This window comes from Lonchura striata, chromosome 3, assembly GCF_046129695.1.
Source record: "Lonchura striata isolate bLonStr1 chromosome 3, bLonStr1.mat, whole genome shotgun sequence".
Classification (NCBI taxonomy): domain Eukaryota; kingdom Metazoa; phylum Chordata; class Aves; order Passeriformes; family Estrildidae; genus Lonchura; species Lonchura striata.
This window is the reverse complement of record NC_134605.1, coordinates 85930692-85957689: the sequence shown is the minus strand read 5'-3', so window position 1 is coordinate 85957689 and position 26998 is coordinate 85930692. Positions and strand designations below refer to the sequence as shown.

At 34.0% G+C, this 26998-nt stretch overlaps 1 protein-coding gene across 13 annotated transcripts in view; it reads left to right on the top strand.

Annotated features, from left to right (window-relative positions):
• The window catches only part of ADGRB3 (adhesion G protein-coupled receptor B3), a 446612-nt gene that overhangs the window by 157226 nt on the left and 262388 nt on the right, over positions 1 to 26998 (top strand). For 10 of the 13 annotated variants that reach the window (XR_002465425.3, XM_021530140.3, XM_021530146.3 and 7 more), the window contains exons 3-5: positions 20596 to 20706; positions 22977 to 23006; positions 25895 to 26056. Coding sequence is in view for 12 of the 13 variants with exons in the window: in XM_021530140.3 (XP_021385815.1) it covers positions 20596 to 20706; positions 22977 to 23006; positions 25895 to 26056 (303 nt within the window). In the remaining variant the exon portion in view is untranslated. The remainder of the gene's footprint in view (positions 1 to 20595; positions 20707 to 22976; positions 23007 to 25894; positions 26057 to 26998) is intronic. The other 3 variants (XM_021530143.3, XM_021530139.3, XM_021530142.3) reach the window with 2 other exon arrangements.

Sequence of the window (26998 nt, the reverse complement as noted above, 5' to 3'; positions counted from 1 at the left end):
AGACATAGGCAGGTTTCCCACTAGCTATTGGATGTCTGCCTGTTTATGCTTTGCAAATCATAGAAATTTAAGTCTGTCATTTAGATGTCCACATCTAAATGTACCATTATAAAACATTAAAAAAAAAACAGATGCCTTGTTGGAATAAATAAGGACTGCATGCAGTGAGATAGGGAGGCAGATTCCAGATTTGTCTTTGTGGGAATACCATAACAAATTCAGCATCAGCTGAAGGTGTGACCCTGAAATAAAGTACTTATTCTACTTTGTGGACAGGTCTTATTCACAGTTAGAATGGCTTTAATTCTTTTTAGCTTAATTTACCAAGTAAGCTAAAATGAATTAGGGCCATTTTAATTCTGAATGAATAATTTAGTCCACCAATTTAAGTGAAATGCTTTGGTAGTTATTCATGAGCTAACCCAAGCCTAGCAACTAGACTGTTTAATGGGCAGTGGCTTTAGGCAGCAAGAGACAGAGTGTACTTGTCCCTTTCATTTGCATTTGCAACCACAAAAAGCAATCTAAATGAAGTTGAAAAGTTATCTCTTCTGAATTATATTTTTCCAACCAGTGGTTAATATATGATATCGCAAGTATGTACTTAATTAACCAAGTCTAACATGCATTGAGAAACCTGCTATCCACAAATGAATACTTTTTACAGGTTTAAGACCCAATATTTTACACCATTAAATATAGTGCTTCACTTTCTCTCTAATTTCATACTCAGTATCAGCATATATCTTTACTACAAGAGAACACATAATTGTATACTTAGCTGGGATGGTAAATCAGATGGAGTTATGTGGAGTAGTAAGACAAGGAAGAACAGAGCTGCAAACATACTTCCTTCCTTCCTTCCTTCCTTCCTTCCTTCCTTCCTTCCTTCCTTCCTTCCTTCCTTCCTTCCTTCCTTCCTTCCTTCCTTCCTTCCTTCCTTCCTTCCTTCCTTCTTCCAACAACAACATGGAATCTTTTTACCCACTTGGTCACACTGAGTTGCACACAAAAGATCAATATGCATATTAGTTGTTGTTTTCCCTTTAATTTAGATGATACCTGATCAGAGAATGAGATTGACATTGATGACTTCATTGTCATGTACAATATGCAGTGACATAGAAGTGACAATAAAGACAGTAACATCAGGTAAAGATGGGAAACTTTCCTATGAAGTAGTAAAGGTTGCTATAAGAATGCAGTTGCAGTATTTGCATTTCTCTTGATGATAATTTATACACATTTATAACACTGTCAGTCAGGTCTGACATCACTGGAATAAATGTAGCTATGCTGACAAGTGCAATACAGGGCCACGCATAATGGGTTAATGTCATTATGTTTATTATGATATCTTAGTTTTTATTACTTTTGTGGAAAGTATCCTAGAATCTACTTGTGCAAAGCACAGAATTATTCAGTAGGCTTAAGGAATTTGTCCTGAAAATTTATGTGTTTATAGGTAAATATCTGCCAGGTCTGAAGCAATACTTATGTAAATAAAGCCATGATTCAGCTGTTGAAGTCTTAAATATGTTTCTGCCATGATTTTAGTGGAAGATACAGTAGTGTGAAAGACATTTGCAGTACATGAAGGAAAAATAACTCACATTTTTTTCAAGGCAAGGGAATGTTCTGTGCTCATCACCTACACAGCTGCCATTCTGTAGTAGTTGTTAATTTGACTATCAGCTCTGGCTCACATTGTGGCAAGTATATTTCGAATAGTCTTAAATAATTAATATACTTAATGATCTGTAACATCATGTTCTTAAAATCAAAATTCTGATCTGATATACCTTTGGAAAAAGGTGTTTAATTTATTCTGAACGTCATCTTAGGCATATTTCTCTGTAATACTACAATAAAATTGACTATGATCATGGAGGAAGCATTGTGAAGAAGAAAAAAATAGATTAAATTTCTCATAGATTTAGTCTATTTTTACAAAACACATGTACTTTGAAGTAATATGAACTGCTTACGTGGTTTCCCAAATATAAACACACTGTGGTTTTTAGTGAGGTATGAACAAGCAAATGCACATAGAGGGTCACAAAAAGACAACCTAAAGAAAACTCAAAAATATATATGGTCTTTGTAAACTCACAATATTTCTCCCATTACATTGTTCCTTTTTCTTTTAGTCATCTTGGTACAATCATCTTGACTAAGTCAAGAGAAAAGAGAAGATAAAGAGCTATGGAGCTGTCAGTGTTTCATTCCAACTAACTTAATTTATTCACTTTAACTCGCCGATATGGGGCAAGATCACTGCAAATTTAACATAAAAAGATTTGCATTTCTTTTAGCATTTCAAAATCATCCTCAATGACCACCTTTTTATACCTCCTTGGCTGCTTCATAAGAATTTCCTGTTCTCGACTTTTGTCATCTCACTTTTTTTGCTCTATACCAATTGAGCAGGAAATATTAAAAAAATTCAATTCTTTCCATCTGAGATGTGCTTTTTCTCATAGGTTTTTTATGACCATGTGTATGTGCTTCAGTATGTGAATATTTTACTTACTGGGCAACTGAAAGGAAAGCTGCAGCTCTAACTTTTCTCTGCTGACTGCTTTTCTATTTCTGGCTATTATTTTTTTTTCTGGCTACATTACTGTGTCACCATCACTCTTTAGCATATGAAGGATTTATCTTAATTGAATAAGCAGGACTGTTTAATAGACATAAAAATAAAATAAAATAAAATAAAGTAAAATAAAAAATAAAATAAAATAAAATAAAATAAAATAAAATCAAATCAAATCAAATCAAATCAAATCTGGTTTCCAGAAAGAATCCCCTGAAAATGTACTATAGATACAGGATGTATTGATATTAGTGGAAATCTAGGGCTCTTTAAAATGCGTGGCTATATGGCTTTTGATAGTTTAGAAAAAAATTTCCCATTGTTGAGATCTATGTATTGTGTGCTAAACACAAACGTGAAGCTTTCCTTTCCTTTTCTGAGGCCTAATGAAGTTAGGTGGGCAAATAAGTAACTATCAGGTCCTTTCCCTAAAAGGAAGTTGCAGAAAGTCTTTATGGAAATGGAATTGACAGATCAATAATCAATTTTGCCTTAGTGTCTCATGGGGGTGTGTCTTAATTCTTTTTTATAGATTGCTAGATGAATAACACTTATCATTGGCATTGAAAAGGCTGCCACTGTTAGTGTAACATTTCTGTTATAAGTAGTAACTTGGGTCAGAACTATATTTCATGAATTCTAGCAAGGAAGACTATGCACTAAAAAATAATATACTTTCATTCCTTCCTTTCCCTCATATTGATACTGAACATTGCTTTTCCTCTTCTCCTTACATGATCAAAGTAGTCAGTAAATATGCAATTGGTCTTTTCTGCATTTGCTGCTGTAGTGCAGTGCCATTTTCCATTCTATTCAAATAGCCTGTGCATTCCAATTGGCTCATTTCTTGCATTTTGGCAGTCATCTAGCAGAAAAAAAAATAGTTAATACTGTTTAACACACTGTGATAACTTCATGTTTAGACTTTGTATGACCACTCCTATGAAAAATAATTTTGGTATTTTTCATGTGAGAGTTTTTAATTACAGGATAATGAATAATTTCAAACTAATACTTTATTCTAATCCTGACCTTTATCTTAGCTAGTGCAGTTGTTTAAAAGACCTTCACTTAAAAAAAATGTTTCAAAGCAGAATATAGAATATGTAAACAATGAAATATTACAGTACTGGCACGGATATTAGAGAAAACGTCTAAAAAAATCTGAAAAAAAAGGAGTTTTATGTGGCTCCTTTTTTCTTCAAACTTTCTATAGTTTGTCAGCCAAGTTTCAATAACCCAAAGTGTCTATCTGGACATGTTTCTGAAACACATTACATATTTCACAACAAAAATGGTAGAAATAACTGTTTTATTGTGGAGTTTTAAATACTTTTACTTTTGCAGGTACAGACCTTCACTTACTTTACATGTTGTTGATAAATAGATGCATTTAAATTAAATTAAACACAACTTGAGCCACCAACAGGTCTTAAAGCAGCATGATTAACCTTGGGTTTCCACAATGCTCAGTAACACATCTGAGTCTTTTCAGTATTTCAGGAGGAATAAATATACAGCCACAGCTGAAAAAAAACAAGTAATTCTAAAAATGGAGCAGTCTTTTTGGATTATTTGAGTATCTTGGTGTACTTTGCTCTACTAATCTAATCTAGCCCCTTGCTTGTAAATGTGCCTGAGAATTCTGCGAAATTAATAGGTTAATAGAGTGATTTAAGTTAATTAATGTTAATGCAGTGTGATGCTGGTACATGAAGTGGCAGGAAGAGATTTTAGGTGTATAAACAGCAAGTTAGGGGGCTGATAGAATCTGAGCTGGAGGATGTGAAGTGTTTTCATGGCCATAACTGGTAACAAGTAAAACTGTGTATGGCTCAGAGGCTCTTACTTATAACAGAAAACTGACAACTGGAGTGGATGCAGAGAAAAGTCTCTGAAATTAAGTGATTACAGAAAACTGTAACAATAAAGAATGAAACAAATATCAATGGGAGTGAAAGTAAAACTGAGGAATTCAAATGTTAAAATAGGGTTTTCCATTTGCTGGGCAACAATTTTCTGATGAAATAATCACATGAGTACATGTCTTAAATTTATTAAAGGAAAGATTTTTAAATGACACAGACAAATCTCAAACACTACTGCTGAGATGATTGTCTTCTAAAAGAGTGAATAATAAAGACATAAGTAGAAGAAAACAGGCCACCTCTTGTTTTTAAGGAAAAGCCCAAACAAAACTCAATTTTTTTAAAAAAGTCTTTATTTGTCTTTCTTTTTCTGCGGTCCAGCTTCTCTGCTGTGTTCTATATTTCTAAATTAATATTCCCCTGTGTTTGTTGACTTATAGCAAACAGCACTGAACAGCTTTATGTTTTGTCCTTCCTAATACCCAAGGGCCACTGCAGTGGCAGCTTTCTGCAGATGTGAGCATTACTGGAGGAGGGCTTCTCTGTTGTCCTGGTGCAGGAGCTATCCAGGCTGCTTTGACAGCCACACTGACTGCCTTAAGAGAAGACAGGACATTGCTCCCATTTTCACATCAGATCAGATCTGCCTCCCTAACTTTGGTCATCTTAGTCCAAGTGAGATTGCTCTTATTCACAAGCGTGACAGTGCTCTCCTGCTAAGCTTGGGTAATCTTGCTGTCTCTAGGTGAAAACAACTGGATTCACCAAACTCTCTGTAACTAGGAGTACAAGCTCATATTCACAGTTTGTGGACTCAATGATTGAAGATGAAAACATCTTATTATGGTTCTACAGTGGCATGCACAGATCTCCAGAACCTTGCTGTGCTACAATTGATCAGACTTAGAATAAGATATCTACCGCTGGCTCTCTAACAAGCACCCCACAGGCCTCATCTGTCACTTGTTATTTATATCAAAGTGACCTTAGAATGATGTACAAGCAGAAGATGCTTAGGGAACATGATATTGATGATCAAGGAAAATGTCCTACCAGGCTGTCAGTGGCCTTGGAACAAGCTTCTTGAGGGCAGCCTGGCACTCAGCCTTCAGTCTCAGCATGCAGTGCACTGCACTAAGTCCCGTGGCTCCTCAGGATCACAGGTCAGCTCTGCACTGAAGTCACCAAAGGAAGCAGGAGCTGTGGAGACAAACCTGCACTATTCACACATCCTGTTATAAAGCCATTCCAAAAACAGTATGCAGAGAGATCCCACTGAAAGGGTTATGAAGATGCAGAGCACCTGATTAGAAGCAAAAACTTGAAGAACCGAATTGCTATTTTTCCATCAACCAGGTCAGAAGAAAGATGCCATATTTAATTTGATGGGCTTTATTCTTTAATTAACATGTTGAGTGATCATGCTTTATAGCCTAATAGCTTAGGTTTCTTGAGGGATTAAAATATGTGTCTATATGTCTGCTTTCAGTTCATTGCATCAGTTCTGAACAGTAGCAGAATATTTATGAACTCCTACAAACCTTACAGTCAGCTGAAGCTCCTTTTTCCTAATGAGAACTGCAGCTGACAAGCAGCAGCCTCAATAGCTTGCATATGATAAGAATTCACAGCCATGAAACAGAATGCCAGATCTGAAGGTGAATAAGATGACTGGTTTTAGGTACTCACTTTCCTGGTGGCTCTGTTTATTCATTCTTAGCACGTGCAGAAATTACCAACAACTTCTCCATCAGTGCATGATTATATAGAATAGGAACTGCAAAGAGATACATAGGTTTCAAAGATTCTTAGCTACTATTTCCTACTTGGTATAAATTTAGAATTGTTAATTTTTTAACAACATTATGGGGTGGGATGAACAGGTTTGAAGCTGCTTATCATTAGGTTATTGTCTTTAACATTTTATTCCTCTACCGGTTCAATATAATTATGATTCTTGAATTGCATCCCACATAATTATAATTATTTTGTTTAGTTTTTCACTAAGTAAAGTTGATATTATTTTTTATTATGAAGAACCCTAAGGTAGGAAGTAATATTTTACTTTTACTGTAAATCCTAGTGTGTTTGAGTAGTTGCAATAAATTTTTATAATATGTATTTTTCCAAATTTATTCACTGAAATAATTTCTGGAATAACTGAGTTTTTGCTTCATGACACAAATATATTTGGGGCTGACTTAAATGTATAGCTGAGAAGGGGCTTTTCTTTTAGTTAGAATTAAAATTCAAATTGTAGCTATAATACAAATAACACAAATAAAGCTATTTCAACTTTTTCAAAATGCTCTTCTTCTTGCTTTCTCCTTTCTTCCCTTTTGTCTGAAATTCTTAGCTTAGTTTAGATTAACCAGCAATTCTGGCCTTGAAACAGCTTTTTCTTATGAAATAAGTTCTTTATATGAAAAATATCACTTACTGCCCAGTGGAATTCCCTATTGATACAGTCTCTCCAGAATTAGATTTATTGTTTACCTGTTTCTTTACTATATCATGTTAAAATGAATCAATATAATCACATGCAATTTTCTTGTGACATTTTAAAGAGAGGTTATTTAGCTTAGAGACAATAGCAAACAATGATTAAATGAGTGTGTATATATATAACATACTAAATTTTTAGTTAAAACCAGAGCAGTTAAAAACCAGTACCATTCATCTTATATACCTTGAGGATGCTCTGAGTGAAGTTCATGAACAGCCAATGAAAACAGAAGCCCTGATGATTGTTACTGCCTTCCTCAACCTTATAATCTTCCTGGGCTGAGCAGAGTCAGACTGGCCCTGATCAGACATGTAAGCATATGTGAATCCTTTGCTTCTGGAGAGACGTGGCTTCAGGGGTTTTTTTGTTAGTTGGTTGATAGGTTGGGGGTTTTGGGGGTTTTTTTTGGCTTGGGTTTTTATTTTTTCCTTTTTTTTCCCTTTCCTTTCTTTTTCTTCATCCATTTTTCTGCTTGGCTGATTTTCTTCTTTAGATGTGGCTTAGTTAATAATAGGACTGCTACTTTTTCCTGATGTTCTGAAGCCTGCAGAAATCTCCTTTCTCCTATACCAAATTCTGTATCCAACAAGTAAATTTCTTTTTTCAAAATTTCCAAGATCTGTAAGAGGATCTACTCCTTGCAAAGGTAAGGAGAGAAACCAAAAGGAACTCTATGCCAACAATTTCTGTCTTAAATGAGTGATATTTATGCAGACTGTTTGCAAATTAGTCATAAACATTCCCTGGATCCTCAATTTATAAGTCTTTTAACTCAGAATTCCTAAACTATGTTTTGACTACCAGGGTTAGGTAATTAAATAACCATGGAAATAATGCATCTCTCCAACAGTTAGTCTCAAGTCTGGATCTACAGCTAGTTTTTGAAACTGGTGTGTGATTTAAAATTTGCTTCAACTATAAATACAAGATAAGGGATTTATCCTTCCTTACACAAAAAAAAAAAAAAAAAAAGGAGTTGACTCTAATATCAGGTGGTTTAAGTTTTATTGATGTACTTTGAATAGCATCTTCTTTTCAGATTAAAATTTGTGTGTTTCTCTATTGCTACAGGCATTTGTTCAGAAGAGCACCAATTATCCAGTGGTTCCATATAATAATTTTACTCTGCACAAATGTTTCACTATTTTTAATAAATTCTTGCTCTTTTAGCAAGCTGCCCATGCTGTGCCATGGAAATGTTTAAAAGATGTAGTGGCTGATATTCCTAACTGCAGTTTAGTACATACCCAGTGAATACAACTGTAACATGTCAAGTCAGTAACAGTGATGGGTCTTGGAATATTAAGAGAACAGCAAAAAGAAAAACATTGTCCCTACTGGCACTTTTTCTCCTGGATTATTGCACTGTCTCATTTTTAATACTGTGAATAATTTATTGTGATTACATTTTTAAAAACTGCTACTTAGAGGCAAATCCAAGCTGACCTCATCATGAATAAGGATTTAGTGAAATCACTCTCTAACTAGCTGCAATTGTTCCTGTAATCTAAAGCATTAAATAGTATGGATATGAAGAAGAATCCTCATGATCTAGCAGAACATAGAGTTAGAAGCTAGAAAATCATTATTATGGGTCTGGCAGTCCTGTGTTCTGCTCAAAACCAGATAAATTAATCTGTCTGGAGCCAGTTTTGCTCACACAGCAGTTACATGCACATTTAATTCTGTTATTTCATTACTTTTGATTTACACTGGTGGAGGTCAAAGTATTGTAATTTGTAGGTAATGTTACTCTAATGTATTAAAACCACAACATGAAGTAGAATAAAATAGACAAGTCTATTATTTTGATAGTAAGAAATCATTGACATGCACCATAAAGTGATCAAAATTATATTTGTGCTAACTTCCATTACCAGTAGAGGGTAACAGTAACGACTTATTTTTGGACAAAATCTGTTATATAAAAAATTGCGTTGTCATGTCTTTTGGGAACCTGTAATGATTTTTGAAAAGCATAAATTGCATGAAAGGACAAAATGGAAACATCTGTTCTATGGTCCAAATTCTATACATGTGCAGTTATATGGTATTAAGCCCTTTTCCCAGAGGTAGACATTGTGCACCCAGGCTATCCTTTGGAGATGTTCTACATATATTAGCATGTGGGCATTGGTATAACCATATCTTGCATCAATGGGTTCTGCTGTCATTCTGGGAAATAAACTTCTCTGACTGCCAATGTAAGTACCTTGAGTCCAGAGTCAGTTCTGGCACAGAGCACTGCAGTTCAGTCAGGCTTTGCAGACCTACTGCTGCATTACTTTCAAAACCTTCATTAAAACTAATGGCACGTTACTTTTTTAACCTAGGATTCCTTAAACAGATTTTAGTTGAGTTTCCTACTTACATATCAAACAAATAATGATTTTTAAAAACCAAAAATGTATTTCATAATACTTTAGTTTTTAGAATTACTTCATTTACTTTGAGATGTGAATTAATATCAAGTTGAAGTAACATTTTAAAGAAAAACAGATGAATCTTAAATATATCTGGGAAAATATAAAAAAAAATTCCACCAGATCAACACAAAATGAGCAACCTGTATTAGGTCTAAAGCTGGGATTTTTTTCTGGTCTTTTGAGAACTGCTACCTTATGAGCTTCAACATAAACATTTCAGCCTACTTAACATGCTCATGCTCTTGACTGAATGTTGCATAATTTTTGTGGTCAAGATAGTGGGTTTTTGTCTGATTTTTCTGGACTTATGATCTCCTCTTCCTTATTATGTTTTTGAAGTTACCTGTTAATCACTTAATTGAATATGAAATATATCTAATCTCTTGATTATGGTAGTAGTGTTGGAGCCATTGTACATACATATAATTCTGCTGTTGGTAGGACAGTCAAAAAAGTCTCTAGTGAGCATAATTTAATATATTGATTCAGAATTTTTTAATGTAAATATTCCACTCTACATGCCTACAGTAGACTTCTTTCTGGTAATGAAACAATTAGGAGATTTTCAGAGACCAAACACAAAAGAGACAGAGGCCTAATTTTAGACAAATTAGATTTTTTTTTTAATTTGAAAATAGCTTTGTATAAAAGCTGTTTTATTGAGCTTTGAAGTGAACCCATTCTTTTCTAGCCCTTTCTAGGCAGTAGAGTAGAGGTATTTTGAGAGATTTATAGGCTATCTGTGGGCAGATGTGTAATCAGCACTGTGGATTATTCAAAAAGATGTTTCTAGTTAGGAGCAGTAGGATGAGATTCAAGTCATAAGCCTCTCTTAGAGAGCCTTGATACACATCCCAGTTACAGGTCTCTAGCTGTTAATGGAAAGTCTGTGTGCTCTAAGTAAAACATAACAAGCTGCAGACTTCTCCAAAATGTATAAGGTTTTTTTATGTCCGTATGCACTAGGTCATTTTCAGAATGCATTTATTTAAGTTACAGTCAGAGATTCCTGAGTAATGAGTATTGCAAACTCTATAGTTCTAAGTCCAGAACTAAACACCTTCACTGAAAAAAATCCCTGCTTGCAATCTCCAGGTATTCATGTATCTTGACTGTTGGCATAATTTCTGCAAATGATGGTCCATGGTGAGCTAAGAAAGCTTTGAGGTAGCCACATTGCATGTTATGCTGACAAGCTGAAATGAATTATGTAAGATGTATCCTGTGTAGCCATCATGAAATAGACACTTCTAAAAGATCCTTATTTTTGACATGTGTAAGAGAAACAGTATAGAGTACACTTCAGTTAATCATTGTGGAGGTCAAAAGGTATAGATTGCTACAATAATATTTGTAGGACATGCATGAGAATTTTAAGTGATTCAAGTGTGTAACATCACACCAGAATATGGGAATAATAAGAATCAGTTAGTTTGATGCTCATTGATGAAAGACAAGCATGCTCTTCCATCTCTGAAGATGTACCACTTCAGTAGTGTCATCTCCATGATTTTCCCTGTGAGTATCAATGTTGTGTCAACTAGATTGTGTTTTTAATTTAATCAGTGAAGTGGCCCAGAAGGCATTTTGCTATGACAGAGTAGAAATCTCTGACATGGCTGAAAAACAACATTTTAAAAAGTTTATTTAAAAATATGTATGTTGTAAAAGCCAGCATTATAGGATGTCAGAGTAATCTATGTAATTGGTAGACCAGTAGGGCATCATTACTGCAGTCTCACTAATTCTAATGTATTCATCTGCTCAATCCAGTAAAGTTATTCCTGTGTTAAGAGTAGTACACTGTGATCAGATGGATTATGCTTGTGGAAGACATCTGCTCCTAGGTCAAACCTTCTGCTCCTTTTTTTCTATTATTATTTTATATTATGACATAGGGTATTTATTCTGGTGTTAAGTAGGTGAGAAATCCTGCACCTCCATTGTTCTTTAATGCAGGCTTCATTATGAACTTCTGCGAGAGGTGTTTGAGAAACTGTGCTTTGTTTAGCTCAGATCTGAAACTGAACAGTTAGTTTGCTTTTATAGAAACATTACATGGGCAATACCTGTAAAATAAGCCATGGTATTCTCTGACACCGGTTCATAGAGCTAAGAAGGACATGTTAGCAGATGCACTGAGATACTTTTTTCAAGTGTGGGTTATGCAGTAAGAGTGAAGGAGAACATTGGGTTTTAGCCTCAGTGAAATATTTGACTCCTTAAAAACATTAAATGAATTGCTGGGTCTGACTGTGAAATCATAATCTCAGAGACATAGAAAAGTGCTTTTATTAAAGCCAGTGCAAACATCTAATATATTTCCAAAAAATCCCAAAATATCTAGGTCAAAGAGATTTTCATTTATAGTTTTTGGTTAGATGTATTGTGTGCTTTCCTACTTAAAATCCTGTGCATGTATTTCTGAAGGAAGGATTTAGATTTATTTCAAGATTCAGTTTAGTTATTTAGCATTGAAACAGACTCTCTAGGGAAGTGATAGAGTCACCATCTCTGGAAGTGTTCAAAAAATGTGTGGATATGAGCACTTGAGGACATGGTGTAGAGGTGAACATCATAGTGGTGCTGTGGTGATGGTTGGATTAGGTAATCTTAGAGGTCTTTTCTGATCTTAACAATTCTATGATTGTGAAAATTTTATCTGAGGTTTGAATTTGAATCACTGGGTTTCCTTTCATTTGTGTTGTCTTTTCCCACTAAGGTTATTCTGTTGACTAGAGAAGAGTTATTTATGACTCATATTTAGAACAACAGGTGTCCCACAGGAGTTCAGAGAGGACTTATGACACCATAAAATACCTTTTAGGAGGTTCCAGGTCTGTTTTGGAAAGTATTGCAACACCCTTTCTATCAGGGCAGTGTGCCATACACAGATCTCCTATGATGAGCTGCATGGAACAATATATTTGAAACTGCATGTGTGTGTTAATTAACCTGCAAGTGACAGTCAGCAAGGGCACTTACCCTTGTGAACTAGTTATGTAAACCTTTTAACTCAGAGTAGTAGGTCTCTGGTTTTGGTAAACACCTCCTAGTACACCTTCTCAGCCTACAAACTTTAGTCTGCCATTTTACAACAGCCAAGGCTCTTGTCCTTTACTTTTATTTTTCTCTTCTCTGCATAAAATTTAGCAGCCATCCATGATGTCTGTATACAAAACAGCCAGCTTTGTGGTATCACAAATGATAAAAATGTAATGTGCAAAATTCACATCCAGCAACACTTCTTTCATTTTTTATTATTTTCTCATAAAAACAATTTAGGAGACTTAAACAAGGACAAGAAAATGCTCTTTAAAAGGCATGCAATATAATTTAGCTTCACCTAGAAGCTTTGTCATTCTGAAAAAAAATCTACACTCAGTTTAACTCTTCTTAGTGATTACAGTTTGCAGTACCTGTTATTTAAAATATTGATACTTGTTTCTTCTCTTCATGCACTTTTAGAACCTTTCACAGAGTGTAAACTTCCCTGTCAAAAATTCATAGATAATTCATCTCATATTTTAATCGTGTTTCTATCATTTAGAAGAGATTAGGCAACCATCTACAGAAATGTCTGTGCTAAATAGTTGCAGAGCAAGGAAAGAGTCTAGATGTCCTTGTGAGTACTGCTTTCTACAGTTTCCTTATTTTCTAGAACAGAAAATAAGAATTATTGAATTAAAGAATAGCTTAGGAAATTACAGTTTATTCTCAGTCATCGTCTCTTGACTTTTAATTGTACAGAACAATAAAGAGGCACATACAAACAAGCCTGTGTGTAATAACCACATAGCTTGCTGCAAGAAAAAGTGTTCATATAAAAATGATGCCATTCTGAAATAACTCCTCCACTAGCTAACTATATCAGTAATTCAATTAATTAAATATATGGCAAAAGCAAAATACTTAATGCAGAAGTAAAATAGTATGAAACATAAAGAAAAAATGAAGATACTGAAGAATTATTATTATACCATGATTTAAATTTTTAAAGGCTACACATGAATAAGTTATTGTAGTAGAAACATTCAAACGATGAAAGTACAAGAGAATGCATTAAAAGTGTTTCATTTTAAAAAGTAAAAATTTATAAAGGTAAACCCCTGTGCTTTCATTTTTTAATATGTTATTACATCTATGAATCTTTTGAGAAAAATATGGAATATGAGAGAATAACATACTGCTCAATTTACATGCTTTAAATGTTAAACTTGAAAATGTAAAGTGCTTTTTATCAGTATTGGTAATTTTATTTGAACACAACCATTTTGGGATGGATTACTAGGGAAGTATTTGAATGGGAAAAACGTGAACTACAGAGCACTGTAACACTACTACTACCTACCTGGTCATGATAATTACAAATATCAGATTTGGTAGATATAAAAAGGGATGAAGCTGCAGTTTAGGCTTCCATCCACTCCTCCTTTTCCTCTTTGCTTAGTTATAATTCTGCAAAATTCTGTGAAAACACACTACCTTCTGTGGTGACATTTTACATTGATTTTGAACAGGTATGAGTCACTTCACTAGATTTTTATGCTTAGTTTCTCCTGCCTAGGTGTATGGTGATGAGCAACTGAGGCCAGGAAGGCAAGTAATAGAGTTTGCATGGCTTCAACATTCTCTGCAAATTGAAAAATAAGAAATATTAAATCTTTATGATTTTCTTCACTGATTAAATCTGTAACCATAAATAAACAGGTTCAGATCCCACTAAAGATAATGGCTGCCCAAGAGAGTCACTGCAGAGATGCACAGAGAGACATCAGATTGCATTGCCATGAGAAAGTCTAGCTCCTTGGGATTTGCGCTATAGTTTATATTTTAATTCAGCAATATTTCATCTCTTACGTCATTAAAAATACCTGCAGTGGTATTAATCCAAAGTTATGTCCTAGGAGTAAATGGGTCTCCCTAGAGATGAATATAAACTAATTGCCTTTGTACAATATGTTGACTGTTCAGAATACATAATTATTTTCCCTAATTTTTTGAGAGATGTACATATATGTATTAGGATAGCTCTGTCTATGAGAGAAAAGAAATCTTGTATCTAATTTCTTACAAATGTTTACCTTTTACTTGATAAAATACAATAATTTAGTACAATTCTAAAAATATACAAATATCTATTTGTTTTAGTACAAATGCTTTTGCCTTTCCTATTTCCATTATCATAAAATCCTTTCCATGTTTTCATGAGTACTAGCATATTTTTCTCACTGTTTTCATTAATACAGCTCCGTTCGGATCTTAATTCACTCTAGTGAAAGAAATTATTCCATTCAGTTTGATCAAAGTTCTTCTATACTGTTTTGGAGAGCCAAAAGGGGACTTTTTATGGGACCAGGATCTATGTAGGAATAAGCAAAGTCTGTTTTAAGAACGTTTTCCACATTCACTAAGAAGAGGTTCCCATGGAAATCTAATTCAGCTGATAGTTACGTTACCCTTTTGGCAACTTGCCTGCCTCATGAGGAAATATCATTTTCAGGGGTTCCCATAGAAAGCTATAGCTTAAATCTGTGCTGCAGACGGTATTCACTGATGCCCTGAAGCTGTGTCCTGCCAATGCAGCATTAGAGAACAAACACTTCCTTGTGGGGCCTGGCTACCCTGCTACAGTGAGAATGCTCCTCAGATTTGCTTCTGTCATAGGGCTTACTGTAAGGGAATAAAAAAACAACAAACAGACAAAAAAAAAAATCAAGAAGGGGGAAAAAAAGCCCTGCAACTAGTATTTTATTCAGTTTGGGTGTTTTGTTGGGGTTTTAGTAATCTTCAGACCTACAAAAGAATAACTAAAAATAAAGAAGAAAACAAAAACCCCTCAGTCCTTTGAATGTAGTGATATTTATTATATATATATTATATATATGAGAGATAATTTTATAGTGAAAATGAAACAGAAAGTCACAGTTTAAGTAAATGGAAGATTGTGCTTCTAAGTCAACACATATTCTGCCATCTAGTGACCAGAAGAAATTGTACTGACCAGTTGCCAATGTGATGAGGAACCCCAAGTACTGCTACTGCTGTGAATCTGTGTGGGAGAACCTCTAAAATGCGCATAAAAAAATGTGCAGAAAACTTTTTTCAAGCTCCTGGAAGTCAGAAATAGATCAGATCTACTGAAATTAGTTAATATTGCAGACCATAATTTGATTTAAACAAACGGATTCTTTATATATTTCTGTAGTCTTTCTTCCTTTCCCCCTCTCCTCCTCCCCCTTCACCTGGGACTTACATCAGCATTTTGCATAATTTCTGGGAAAAAACATTTGTGTGTTAGCACAGAGAGGATGCCATGCTACTGCATATGAGACAGTTTGCATTATTGCATATTCTGGCTGCAAGACCTATTCAGTTCATTCAGTAGTCAAGAGTAAATGAAAACCTTTGTTTGGCTAGTTACAGTTCAGGAGTGGGTAGGGTAGTATGAGTCACACTGCTGGAGTGTTGTGGGTGAAAGAAAATTACAGCCACTTTGGGGAGTCAAATGCCTCTTTTTGCTTTTAAGGTTCTGAAAAGCTTTCAGGATGCTGCTCTTACTTTCCAGGCAGTTCTGTACAAGGTGATGACACTCAGCAACTCTCAGAAGTTCCTTGACATTGTACATGTCCTAAGGGGGTAATCCTAGAGGCCTAGAGGCCTCAGAATCACTTTTTTTTTTTTTTTTTTTTTTTTTTTTAGTTCATTTATGATGTCATCCCCAACTTCTATGATGAAAAAGGCTTTTTATATTAATGCTAGTGTGTCCTGCACCATAAATAGCACAATTTATAGTAGATGGTACACCATACTGTCCTGTGAAGTTCCCATGAAATGAGATAAAAAATAGCCATAAAAGCCAGACCAACACGGTTTATAATGCCATCTGATGAATGGATATATATGTAACAAATATATATTACAAATATCATAAAACAGCCTAGGCATATAATCTGATATTTACCTTAATGTTAAAGAATATCCACTTGTCAAAAAGCAAAGACTAGTCTTGGTAAGTAGAACCTTGCAAAACTGGTAGTTTTCTTTTGTATTTCTCAGTTGTCCTAGTTTTTGTACACTGTTAACAGATTCTTTTCTTCTTTATTCCTACAGAGAGCACACGGCACCTCTCTCCTCTTCTATAAATGCATACCTACACTGACCGCAAGATATTTGCTTCTCCTTTAAAAACTAAAAAGGTTACTCAATAGTAATAAAAATTCACATAACATAACAACATAATATAGCATAACAATAAAGGTAAAAACAATGGGACTAGTGATACGAGATGTAAATAATACCAAACTGTAAACTTTAGAATTGCAATATTTTATTCTGTCCAAGAAGGCATGGAACTATATTATATGCCTCAGCTTATATGTAAAATGAAATCATGGAATCAGATAATCATTTAGGTTAAAAAAGCCTTCCAAGATCATCAACCTTTGACTAAACTCCACCCCACCAACTAAACCTTAGCACTAAGTGCCATGTCCAATCATTTTTGACCACTTCCAGAGATGGTGACTCCACCACCTCCCTGGGCAGTCTGTTCCAATGCTTAACCAAATGATATGTCACATCCTTATTAAAATGTATGCATCACTAAAATACTTTGAAGTATTTAACCATTATGAGCAGCTGAGGAGCAATGAAATAGGCATCCTATTGCATTGATCCCTTGTACTTCCATAGCCACTAAAGGACCACTGACAGCAGAATAAATTATTTTATCAGATACCTAAACCTCAGGTTTTCTACCACAAGTGTTTGGAATGTGTTATGATTTGTTTTAAGTCTTGGTCTGGTTAAAATGATTCAAGGTTCCCCATAATGCTCTTTTTATTTACATTTTGAGATATTTATGGGTTTTATCTTCATGCTGTGTAGATTATAGCATTAACAATGTAATAAAAAGGCTTAAAACCCTTGCAAGTTTCCAGGCCTAACTTAGAGTCACACTGTCAATTTCTGAATTAGACCATGCACCTATTTGTTGCTGAAAGGATTTGCTTTCCTCCTATATTAAATGAAACAATATAAATAATATCAATGTTAGAGATAAAAGCAGAGAAGAACTATGCTGTTTCACCCATATAAAATTTAGGACACATATCACCAAAAAAATTCTCTTCAGAAACCAATGTCTACAAAAATACCTTCTTCTGGGTTAGAAAACTTATTTTCAGCAGCAAGAACTAGGTAAGAGTGAGAATGAGAAAAATTAATTTACTCAGAATATCAATTCAAATAGCCAATATTATATCTAGATATCAGGTCTTGAATCATGCTGACTTGACCTTGCAGGATGCCTCTATGCCAGATACTGCCTACATTAGGATGGCTCTTATCACCTTTCCCACACAAACCGATTCTTGAAATTTCTGTGCCATTTAGTCATACTCTAGTCTGACTTGGGTTAAAACGCTTTTCCAGCCCAGAAAGCATTTAGATACTGCTTCTCTGTAAAGTATTAAGAGAAAAAAAAAACCTGCATACTGGGTTTGCCTTCTGTGTTTATTTACCTAGGATCTGAAAATGAAAGAGTTTCATTCTATTTGGTATTTATTGTAAACTTAAGCAAGATATATTAAAAATGTTTCATAAAAATGCATTACTCTTAAGTTTCTTAGATTAAACAATTTTGCAACCATTTTTTGTACTTATACACAGGCAGTGGACATTTCTGATCCTGTTACAAAAATGCACTTGACCCTTTTTTTTCTTCTCTCACGAGACCTAAATTTTAATGAGGCCTCACCCATGCCAGTACATTGCATTTCCTGGTACTGCTTTTGTTCTCATGTGGCATTTGGTAAAATACTTCAGCTGAATATGAAAATAAGAGCATTGCATAGGTCTAGTTCCATTTTTTGACAAAATTTATAAAAATTTTTTTTATCTGGATAATGGAAAAAAATCTTTAATATATACTTGCTATATAAATGCTTAGTATATGAAAAGCAGATTAGCTAAAAAGTGTATCTTAAAAACCATCCGCAATAGCTGAAGTGAATTGAAAATGTGTTGTTGTTTAAGTGGAAAAATGAAAAAAACGAGGCATTATAATCATGCTCAGTGGTGTTTGTAACTCCATCGTTATGACTGGAGTTGCATCGGGTATTATCCACAAAGCAGAGAATTGATCTCCCAGACATCCCTTTGCCTCTTCACCAGCAGTCTCTGTTCTGCCGGACACTGCATGTGCCCACACCCAGCACATGATGCTGCAGGGCTGGGACCAGAACATTCACCACCTCCCTGTATGCCTCTGGAAAGCCTTCCTCTAGCAAAGGTCTCCCATTATTGAACTCTGTAACTGAAAAAGTAGAACTAAGTCTCCTGCAAGAATGGTGCCATACCCTCTAAATTGCCTGACAAGCAGAGATCATGCAGGCAGCAAACTCAGAGTAAACATGGCTTGCTGTGACAGCCTCTTTGGGGGAAGAGCTATGTAAAGTCTCCTGCCATGACCATGCTATTAATTACAGTTTAAATGTGTCATCTGTAGTGCACTGTGTAAAAATTGTAAAAATATTCTAATCACAATTTGTATTAGAATATTAATTGTAACAGGAGATTTTCCACAGAATAAAGAGCTATCTTAAATCAGAGGAGCTGTAGAAGAGGAGTATTTTATATGTATATATACACATACATATATATATTATATATTTGCATGTATATATATATAATGATCTTATATTTATTTCTGAGATGTATTAAAATGTTGAATGTTTAATCCTCAAAATATATTTTATTAATTATGTTTTCAAATATTCTCTTTAACATGTGAACTGCATTGCTGTTCTCAAATGAATAATTAAATTTATATTTTAAGTGGTGCCACTAATGAATACTTACAAAAAGAAACGCTAATTTGGAGAAATACATTAATAGTTTACTAGAAAGGAAAAAATCTCCTGATTGACCCCTTAAAAATAAGTTTACCTTTTTTTTTAATAGAAATTTTAATGTCTTTAATGATTTATCAAGACAATATGTTTGAAAATAATATTTATTAGGGATATTTACGTCTCATAAATTGTTTTGTTGTTGTTGAGGCAGAAAGGTAAGTTTTATTATCTTCATGCCTTTACAATTTGGGGAGATTTTTGAATTTTGCATTTGCTAGGTAACCTTCCAGCAGAAAGGTATTTTTTAATGTTTGTATTCCTTGTGTTTCAGACACCTTCTGCCTCATCAGAAACTTTATGTGATTGTAGTTGAAGTAGTTTCAATGTTAACCCACATTTCCCAGCAGACGCTTCCTGAATTAGAGTCCCAGTTTTTGGGTTTTTTTAACAGCATATTTAGCACTGAGCTGCAGACAGCTGTGTGTGCCTGGGAGGATCATAGGGAACTGTGCTGAAGACACAGCAGTCCCCCTCGAAGTGCAAAAGACTTTCTGCATTTCATTACAAAAAATGAAAAGTAGAGCTAAGGTAGCAGTCTAGGAAGTCTGCACAGGACAAGAGAGGGAAAATTACACCAGTGATAACAGGATAAACAACTAAAGCACTCATCTCCCACACTCTGGTGCTTGATGTCACTGATTTTTCATAGGTTTTCCCTATTAAAACCAATGTGGAGAATAAGATACAATCTATAATCTTTTTAACTTGGAGGTTTCAGGAAGGAAGCAGATCACAAGCGCTTGTTCTGCTGTATTCAGCCTAAAAATTAAACAGCTCATTGGCTAAATTATTATAATTTCCCATTGCCACCATTCCCAAAGATGACTTTTTTATCTCTGTTGAAGATTCATCAGCATGAAAGATGAGTGCAGAAGTAGAAGTTCTCTAGAGGAGCATCAGGCTCTGCCACAGAACAGCAATGTCTAACACTGTCACAGTCATTTTCTGGTGTGGTTTGCACGGATTTAAAATAAGGGAATAGAATCTCTGCATTTGAATAACTGTTTTTGTCCCATGTCATATAGCTGATTTATAGAATGTGTCACTACATTGAATGTTGGTTCATAAAATAAAATCATATTGGAAAATCTGCAGACATAAATTTAAGTAATTATGGAAAGCTGAGTGTAGCAAAGTTAAGTTGATGTTAATTGCCATGATCACTTGCCTGACTCTTGCCAGCAACTTCCAGGTATGTTTAGGAACATATTGCATGAGACAGTATGTGACTTTTGAGAAATGTCTACACACAAGCTTTCATATACCTTTATTCTGTCTTTAGAATTTGGAATGATGGGAGATCATACAATTAAAAGTCAGCGACCTCGATCTGTTCATGAGAAAAGGGTCCCTCAGGAACAAGCTGATGCTGCTAAATTTATGGCACAAACTGGTAATACATCAGTTACATTTTTTCTATTTACTGTTGTTAATTTTAGCAAGACCACTGCATGTTTCCATAATCTTTTGCTGCATATTTGTCAGTTTTCTAAGCTGATACTTTTTTTGAATCATTTATTTTTTTTTTTCACCAGTTAAAGTCCATAAATAAAGTAGCTAAGAATTAGGTAGATCATGCAAAAACATGCACTGTGAATGTGAATGGTGAATCATTTAGTGTAAAGGTTAATTTCTTTAGTAGTAAAAGCCGTCTCACATGTACAAAACACAGGACAGCTCACTGTGACATGTTAAATTTTTTCCAAAGATGTTAAGAACATGCTTCAGAATTTCTTTATAAATAGACTGTCTAATCCCAGCTTTAGACTTTTATCAGATTGATTAATTACTGGGGTGACTTTAATGTGCATACGTTCAGCATTTACTATCTTTGGCCCAGCACGATGCTCTGTTCTCTAGTTTCCAGATTCATAATTGCTAAATGAAATTGGCCGTAAGTAGTTTTTAATTGAATGTGCAAATTATCTAACAGTTTTTAATCTAAAACATATTTTCTAATTTTGTTGGAGCAACTTCATCTTCTTTATCTAAAGATACCAAGATGATACTGGAAACCTGGAACCAAAGTAATTAAAAAAAAAAAAAAAAGCCTGATTAGCCTGTTTACCAACAGTTACCACAGCTGTCTTTGAGGTGAATGATAAAATTTTAGTGGTGAGTTGAATTAAGCTCTCATACACCAAAACTACTGCCCATTTTAACTTCAGTAATGATCCATATATATGTTGGTAAAAGCTAACTCTTTATTGGTACCCTACACACTTCATTCCAGTAAGTTACTTAGTTGACAATCTTGTGCCCCATAATTTTTGTATGGATTTGAAACAACTTCCTCTGTATCCCATAGTAACTAACCTAGAATATACGCCTGCATCAGTCGTAGATAATGCTTCCAGTTTTTATGCACTTCAGTAAAAGAGCTATAATTGCTTCTAGTTATGTTGCATGTTGACTTCCTTAGTGGTAGGATGCTTTATTTAACAGATTTGCAGAAATTGATATATTAAACAATCTAAGTACATGTATAACCAATCAGTGTAGATCTGTTTGATAACAAATTTAGAATAGGAAAAAGTCTGTTTCCTTCATATTAATCTATATGATTGCTTTTATGGCTAACTCCCAGGTACTACTGTAGTGGAAAAGGGAGCGTAGAATTCTCTAGGACTCCATGCAGTTTTTGCTTAGGAAAGTAGAACTTATCACTTACATACCTAGCTCAGACATATTATGCTAGTTGCTTACTACATAGAATAACACCTTTGCTTTTATGCTGCTTCTTGAATTCATACAATTACTCAAAAAAATCAGTAAAATTATCTGTTTTGTTATTTTCCCATATAAATCCTTAAAACTTTAATAATATCGTGCAAGTCTTCTATTTGATAGTTTTTTGTCATGCATCGCAGTGCATCTATTCTGGGTGTTACAGAGCTGCATTACAAGTGCAGCACTTATACCATCACCTTCCAATACATTGTGTGTGTGGAGTGGGAGATGAGCGTTCAAAATTAAACAGGATTGGTTTGCAAGGTCCTGTTCTGAAAGCATGTGAGATGTATAAGCATATAAATTTAGATGCCAAAATTTGGGGAAATATATATTTTCCATGATGCAGCTTAATACATTTTAAGTAATACTTGTGCTCTTTCTGGACATACTAATTTTCATCTCTTCATTTTGTTTTTCCTTTGTAGTGCTCATTGCATATTTTCTTCACCTGTAATGCATTCATTTTTCTTGCAATAAAATGATTGTGATATCTTCCTAAACTGATTCTTAAGGTTCTTTTTCTAACATATCTATTTCATTAATTTATCCACTAAGAAATATTATTAACAATTGGTTACTGAGTTTATCGGGTTTTATATTTTAAGCCTTGATATTTTGTTTTGTGTAATAATAAAACAGATACAAAAGTGCAACAAAATGTTTGTATGTTTTCAAAAGGCAGAGAGATAGGAATAGAGAAATGTCCTGGAAAAGATTTATGAAAAGCATTTAATACTGTTCAAATCGTGGACTTAATCCATTAAATATTGCTGGGAATGGAATAGTTTTAAAATGCAGTATTAAAATATGCATTTTTCTGGTTTTGGAGAGTATTATGAAGCAGTAAAAACATTTCTTAAAAAATACTGTGTGAATAATTTCTTGTTCTATATTTGTCATTTTATGTGTTTGGACTGATCCTTCCCTTAGGTGTTATGGGATTTAGAGAGTATAATGCAGGTAAGTTTTACACAGATCAATGAGGCCTTCCATACAGTAAGTTATGTTTCCTCTTATGTGTCAAGCATCAGGGGAGAATAAGAGTTTGGTAGCCTGCTAAGATATAATTTGAGATTATAGATTTAATATGATTGATATAAAAATTTAAGAGTTCTCAAATAACAGAAAACAAGAAGGTAAATAAAAAGTAGCCCTTTCAAAATTTTCAGAATTTCAGAAAAGAAAATGAATGGATAAGAGAAAAGCAAACAATGGAAGATATATTTGCAGATCATACACTCAACCTAGATTTATTCTAGAAAATATAGCAGTCTTTATGTGCTGAAATGAAAATGGTAAATTAACAATTATATCTATGTTAAGATATTTCCCTTCTTTTAAATCTTTTAAAATATGTAATAATCCTCCTAAAAGCAGTATAAAACACTTCGAAAATTAAAAATTACAAAAAAATAATAATTTTATAAAAGGAAGCAAAGCAGCTGGTGAGATAAGTGTGATTTTTATTTTGTCTTCATTTTGCTCTTTTTGTTCTGTACATCATGTTAATACGGAGGATCTGCCTCCAGCAAATGCTTAAGCCTTCTTTACATGTGATGACATATATTGAGATTATGCTTTTTTGTAAATGAAAGTACATATATTCTCAGAACTTCTAATAATTAATACCAATTTCAAAATTCACTCAATACATTTACACAACAGTCTGAAAACAGCCTAATCATCATGCTGCTGCTATTTTCCATCATATTCCAAGGGTTAAGAGCAACATTTTTATCAATTTAATATAGCAAAAAAAAAAAATTTTAAATTTTGATTTCTGTATTTTATTAGTTGTGTACTGTCAACATGTCAGTGTTTAATAATGGATGGTTTACATTGAGTATATTTAACTGTTTTACATAATGAGGAACATCTTGAGAAACAGAGTTTAGACTTTTTCTGCTGCTTGACCTTTTATCTAAGCCATTTTAACAAAGTCAAACTTCAAACATGTAGGAAAAGACAAAAAGTATTAGCCTAGAAATCCACAGTAATACAAGTCTTTTTACCATGCATGTAGGCTTATCATACATATTTTGTGATTGTTAATGTCTACATACATATTAAATATATTTAGCATGTTATCATCTAACCTGAACATAAGCCATCTAACTACCTAATCAAAGTGCTAAATTCATGTCACAAGAACTATTAAAATAATAATCAGTGATTTTTTTGTCTTTTTTTTCACCTAACAAATAAAGAACTACAAAAAACACTGCTGAATTTTTGTGTGTAGAAAGGTCATAATTGTGTGGTTTTCCATAGAAATTTTTAGAATTGCATAAAATCTTATTAAAAACAGAGGGATTTGTGTGCTAATTATAATGCATTTTGTCTTTTTACTGAATAAGGATCACTTTTTTTTTTTTTTAAAGCATTGAATAGCCTCAGAATTGAATCTTAGAAGTCTAGCAGAAACAATCATTTTGCAAAGGTTTTGTGATTGACCTCTGGGGAAAAAAAAAAAAAAAACACAACCAAAAGCAAGACAGCTTGGAGAGAAGCACAGATACTTGCTATAGAGCACAGTTTGAAGAAATAGTATGTCCTTTACTGCATTCTTGGAAGTTAGCACCAGAATATTCCTGCTTTGCAGACAGTCCCTCAACTGTGATCAGTATCAGAACTTTTGGAAGACTAGAAGTGCACTGAGATAACTGAAATTTCAAGCAAGCTCTTCAAGTCTGCAGGTTTTATCATGCCACTGATTTTAAAACAGAAAGTCCCATTTGTTTCAAAAAGGACTTACTCTTAAAAGTCAAGTATGCAGTAAGGGTTTCAGCTGCCATTTTACATTACATGCTGAATTTTAATGGAAGAAGCTAAACATCAATGAACAATTATTTACTCAAATTGTTCAGTGAGGTACATTCACATTATTTTTGCATTTGCTTTCTAAGAATACTCAAGGGCTCTATTTTTCTGAACAGGAATTCCTTTGGGAAAGGAATTACAGAATTGTGTGTATAGCTGTTCATGAGAATTGAATTCAAGCATTCTTTCCAGAGCATCCATGCAAAAAAACTTTATGCATTACTTGCTTTCAAAAAATAAATATTTAATATTCTATTTCTCAAAAATTAAGGAAGATTTCCTCTTTTCTAATATACTTATATATTTATTGATATTAATAAATCGCATCTGACAATTTTGAACTTAGTAGTATATATTACGTGCAATAACAAGGTCTGGCACACCCAAGAATTCAGCATACCTGTAGGTCGAAAGCAAGAAGTAAATTTATGCAGCAAATTATGAAAGTTTCCATCCCACATTTCAGGTTAAAGTTTAATAAATAAAATGCTTTTTTTTTGTCAGGGAACTTCATTCAAATGCTATATGACTCTGCTAAAGAAAATGTAAGACATTAGGGGCTGGTTTGTCTGGGTTTTTTTTCATTGGAATTCCATTACTGGTACGGCTCCTTAAACTGTTACTAAGCCTTAATTCTAGAGGGATAAGTATAAATATCAAAGACAAATCCTTTGCTATTTTGTAAAAAGAGTTGTCTGTGTTCTTACAGAATCCTGAGTGTAGTGTTGTTTCTGAAGTGTTGAAGGGCAGTAGTTCTCATAAAGTTGTAAATTATGCTAAGACATCAAAGTGTTCCCCTCTGACAGACATTATGTGATTGCAGCATTGTAGGTGTCCTTGTTTTCTATCCATTGCACATTTTCACAGCTGCTTTACTCCATAAACCTTTCATTTTTTTTTTTTTGGTGCGGTACCTTTTTCTTTGATTTATAAGAGTGGACGATAATGAGCTTCAGCCAAAAAAACTCAAAACCTGTGTCATTAATACTTATATCTATATTCATGTTTGTTTGTTGTCTTGAATACAGGTGAATCTGGTGTTGAAGAGTGGGCCCAGTGGAGTACGTGTTCAGTTACTTGTGGTCAAGGGTCGCAGGTGCGAACCAGAACTTGTGTATCACCTTACGGGACACACTGCAGCGGCCCTTTAAGAGAATCAAGGGTTTGCAATAACACTGCCCTCTGTCCAGGTAGTGTTAGCAGCCAATAAATAAAATTGTGGATGTTTTTGAACTGTATAATGATAAGAATTTGAAACTATATATTTTTATTATTTATTGTTATTAACATGGATTTCATAGGGGCATTTCAATTAAAGCAGAAAATTGTAATTCTATTCACCTGTGAATGTAGGTTATTATTTTTATTTTCAGAACAGTCAAGATATGGAACAAGAGCACCTTTTTACTGACAGTTTCATATTTTTTTTTCTTAAAGTCTATATTCTCTAATTTTCACTCAGAAAAGAGAAGGTACCATGAGTACAATGACAAACTAGGGAAGAAATCCGGATAATGAATACATTAAGGAGCAGAGACTAATTAAGAGGGTGGGTTAACATAGATTATTTGACAATGCAATTGTTTTCCCATTTAGAATACTCTCCTTTAGGCAATGGGCAGACAATATTCTATGCACAGTTATGTCTTCATGGACTTCCATTTACATTGTTCTGGCAAGAAAGGGCAACAGCTACATATCAAAGCAAAAAAGATCATACAAAAGTAACTTTCTTACATCTGACACACGGTAAAGGTCATCAGTGTCTTGCATCACAGTTTTCCTACTCCTTTTGTCTGAGAGATCTGGACATCGTTGGAGTTCAGTAGTAGTTCTACACTAACGAGAAGAGACAGGCATATTCAAGTTAGTTGCTGAAAGGGCATATCTCTCTTTAGACTCTACCTGTAGATCTGATTAATCTATGATGGGAAGCAAGAGGGAAGGCATATGCCTCATGACTACATTATTTCATTATTTTTCCTCTGCTGTGAATGAAATGCAAAAAAAAAAAAAAAAATACTATATACCACCCTTCAGATGGTATATAGTACAAATTCAGTACAAATTCCTCAGGTCTGTAACATTTGATCTCAAGACGGTGGTGAGCCATCTTCAGCTTCTGGGGAATC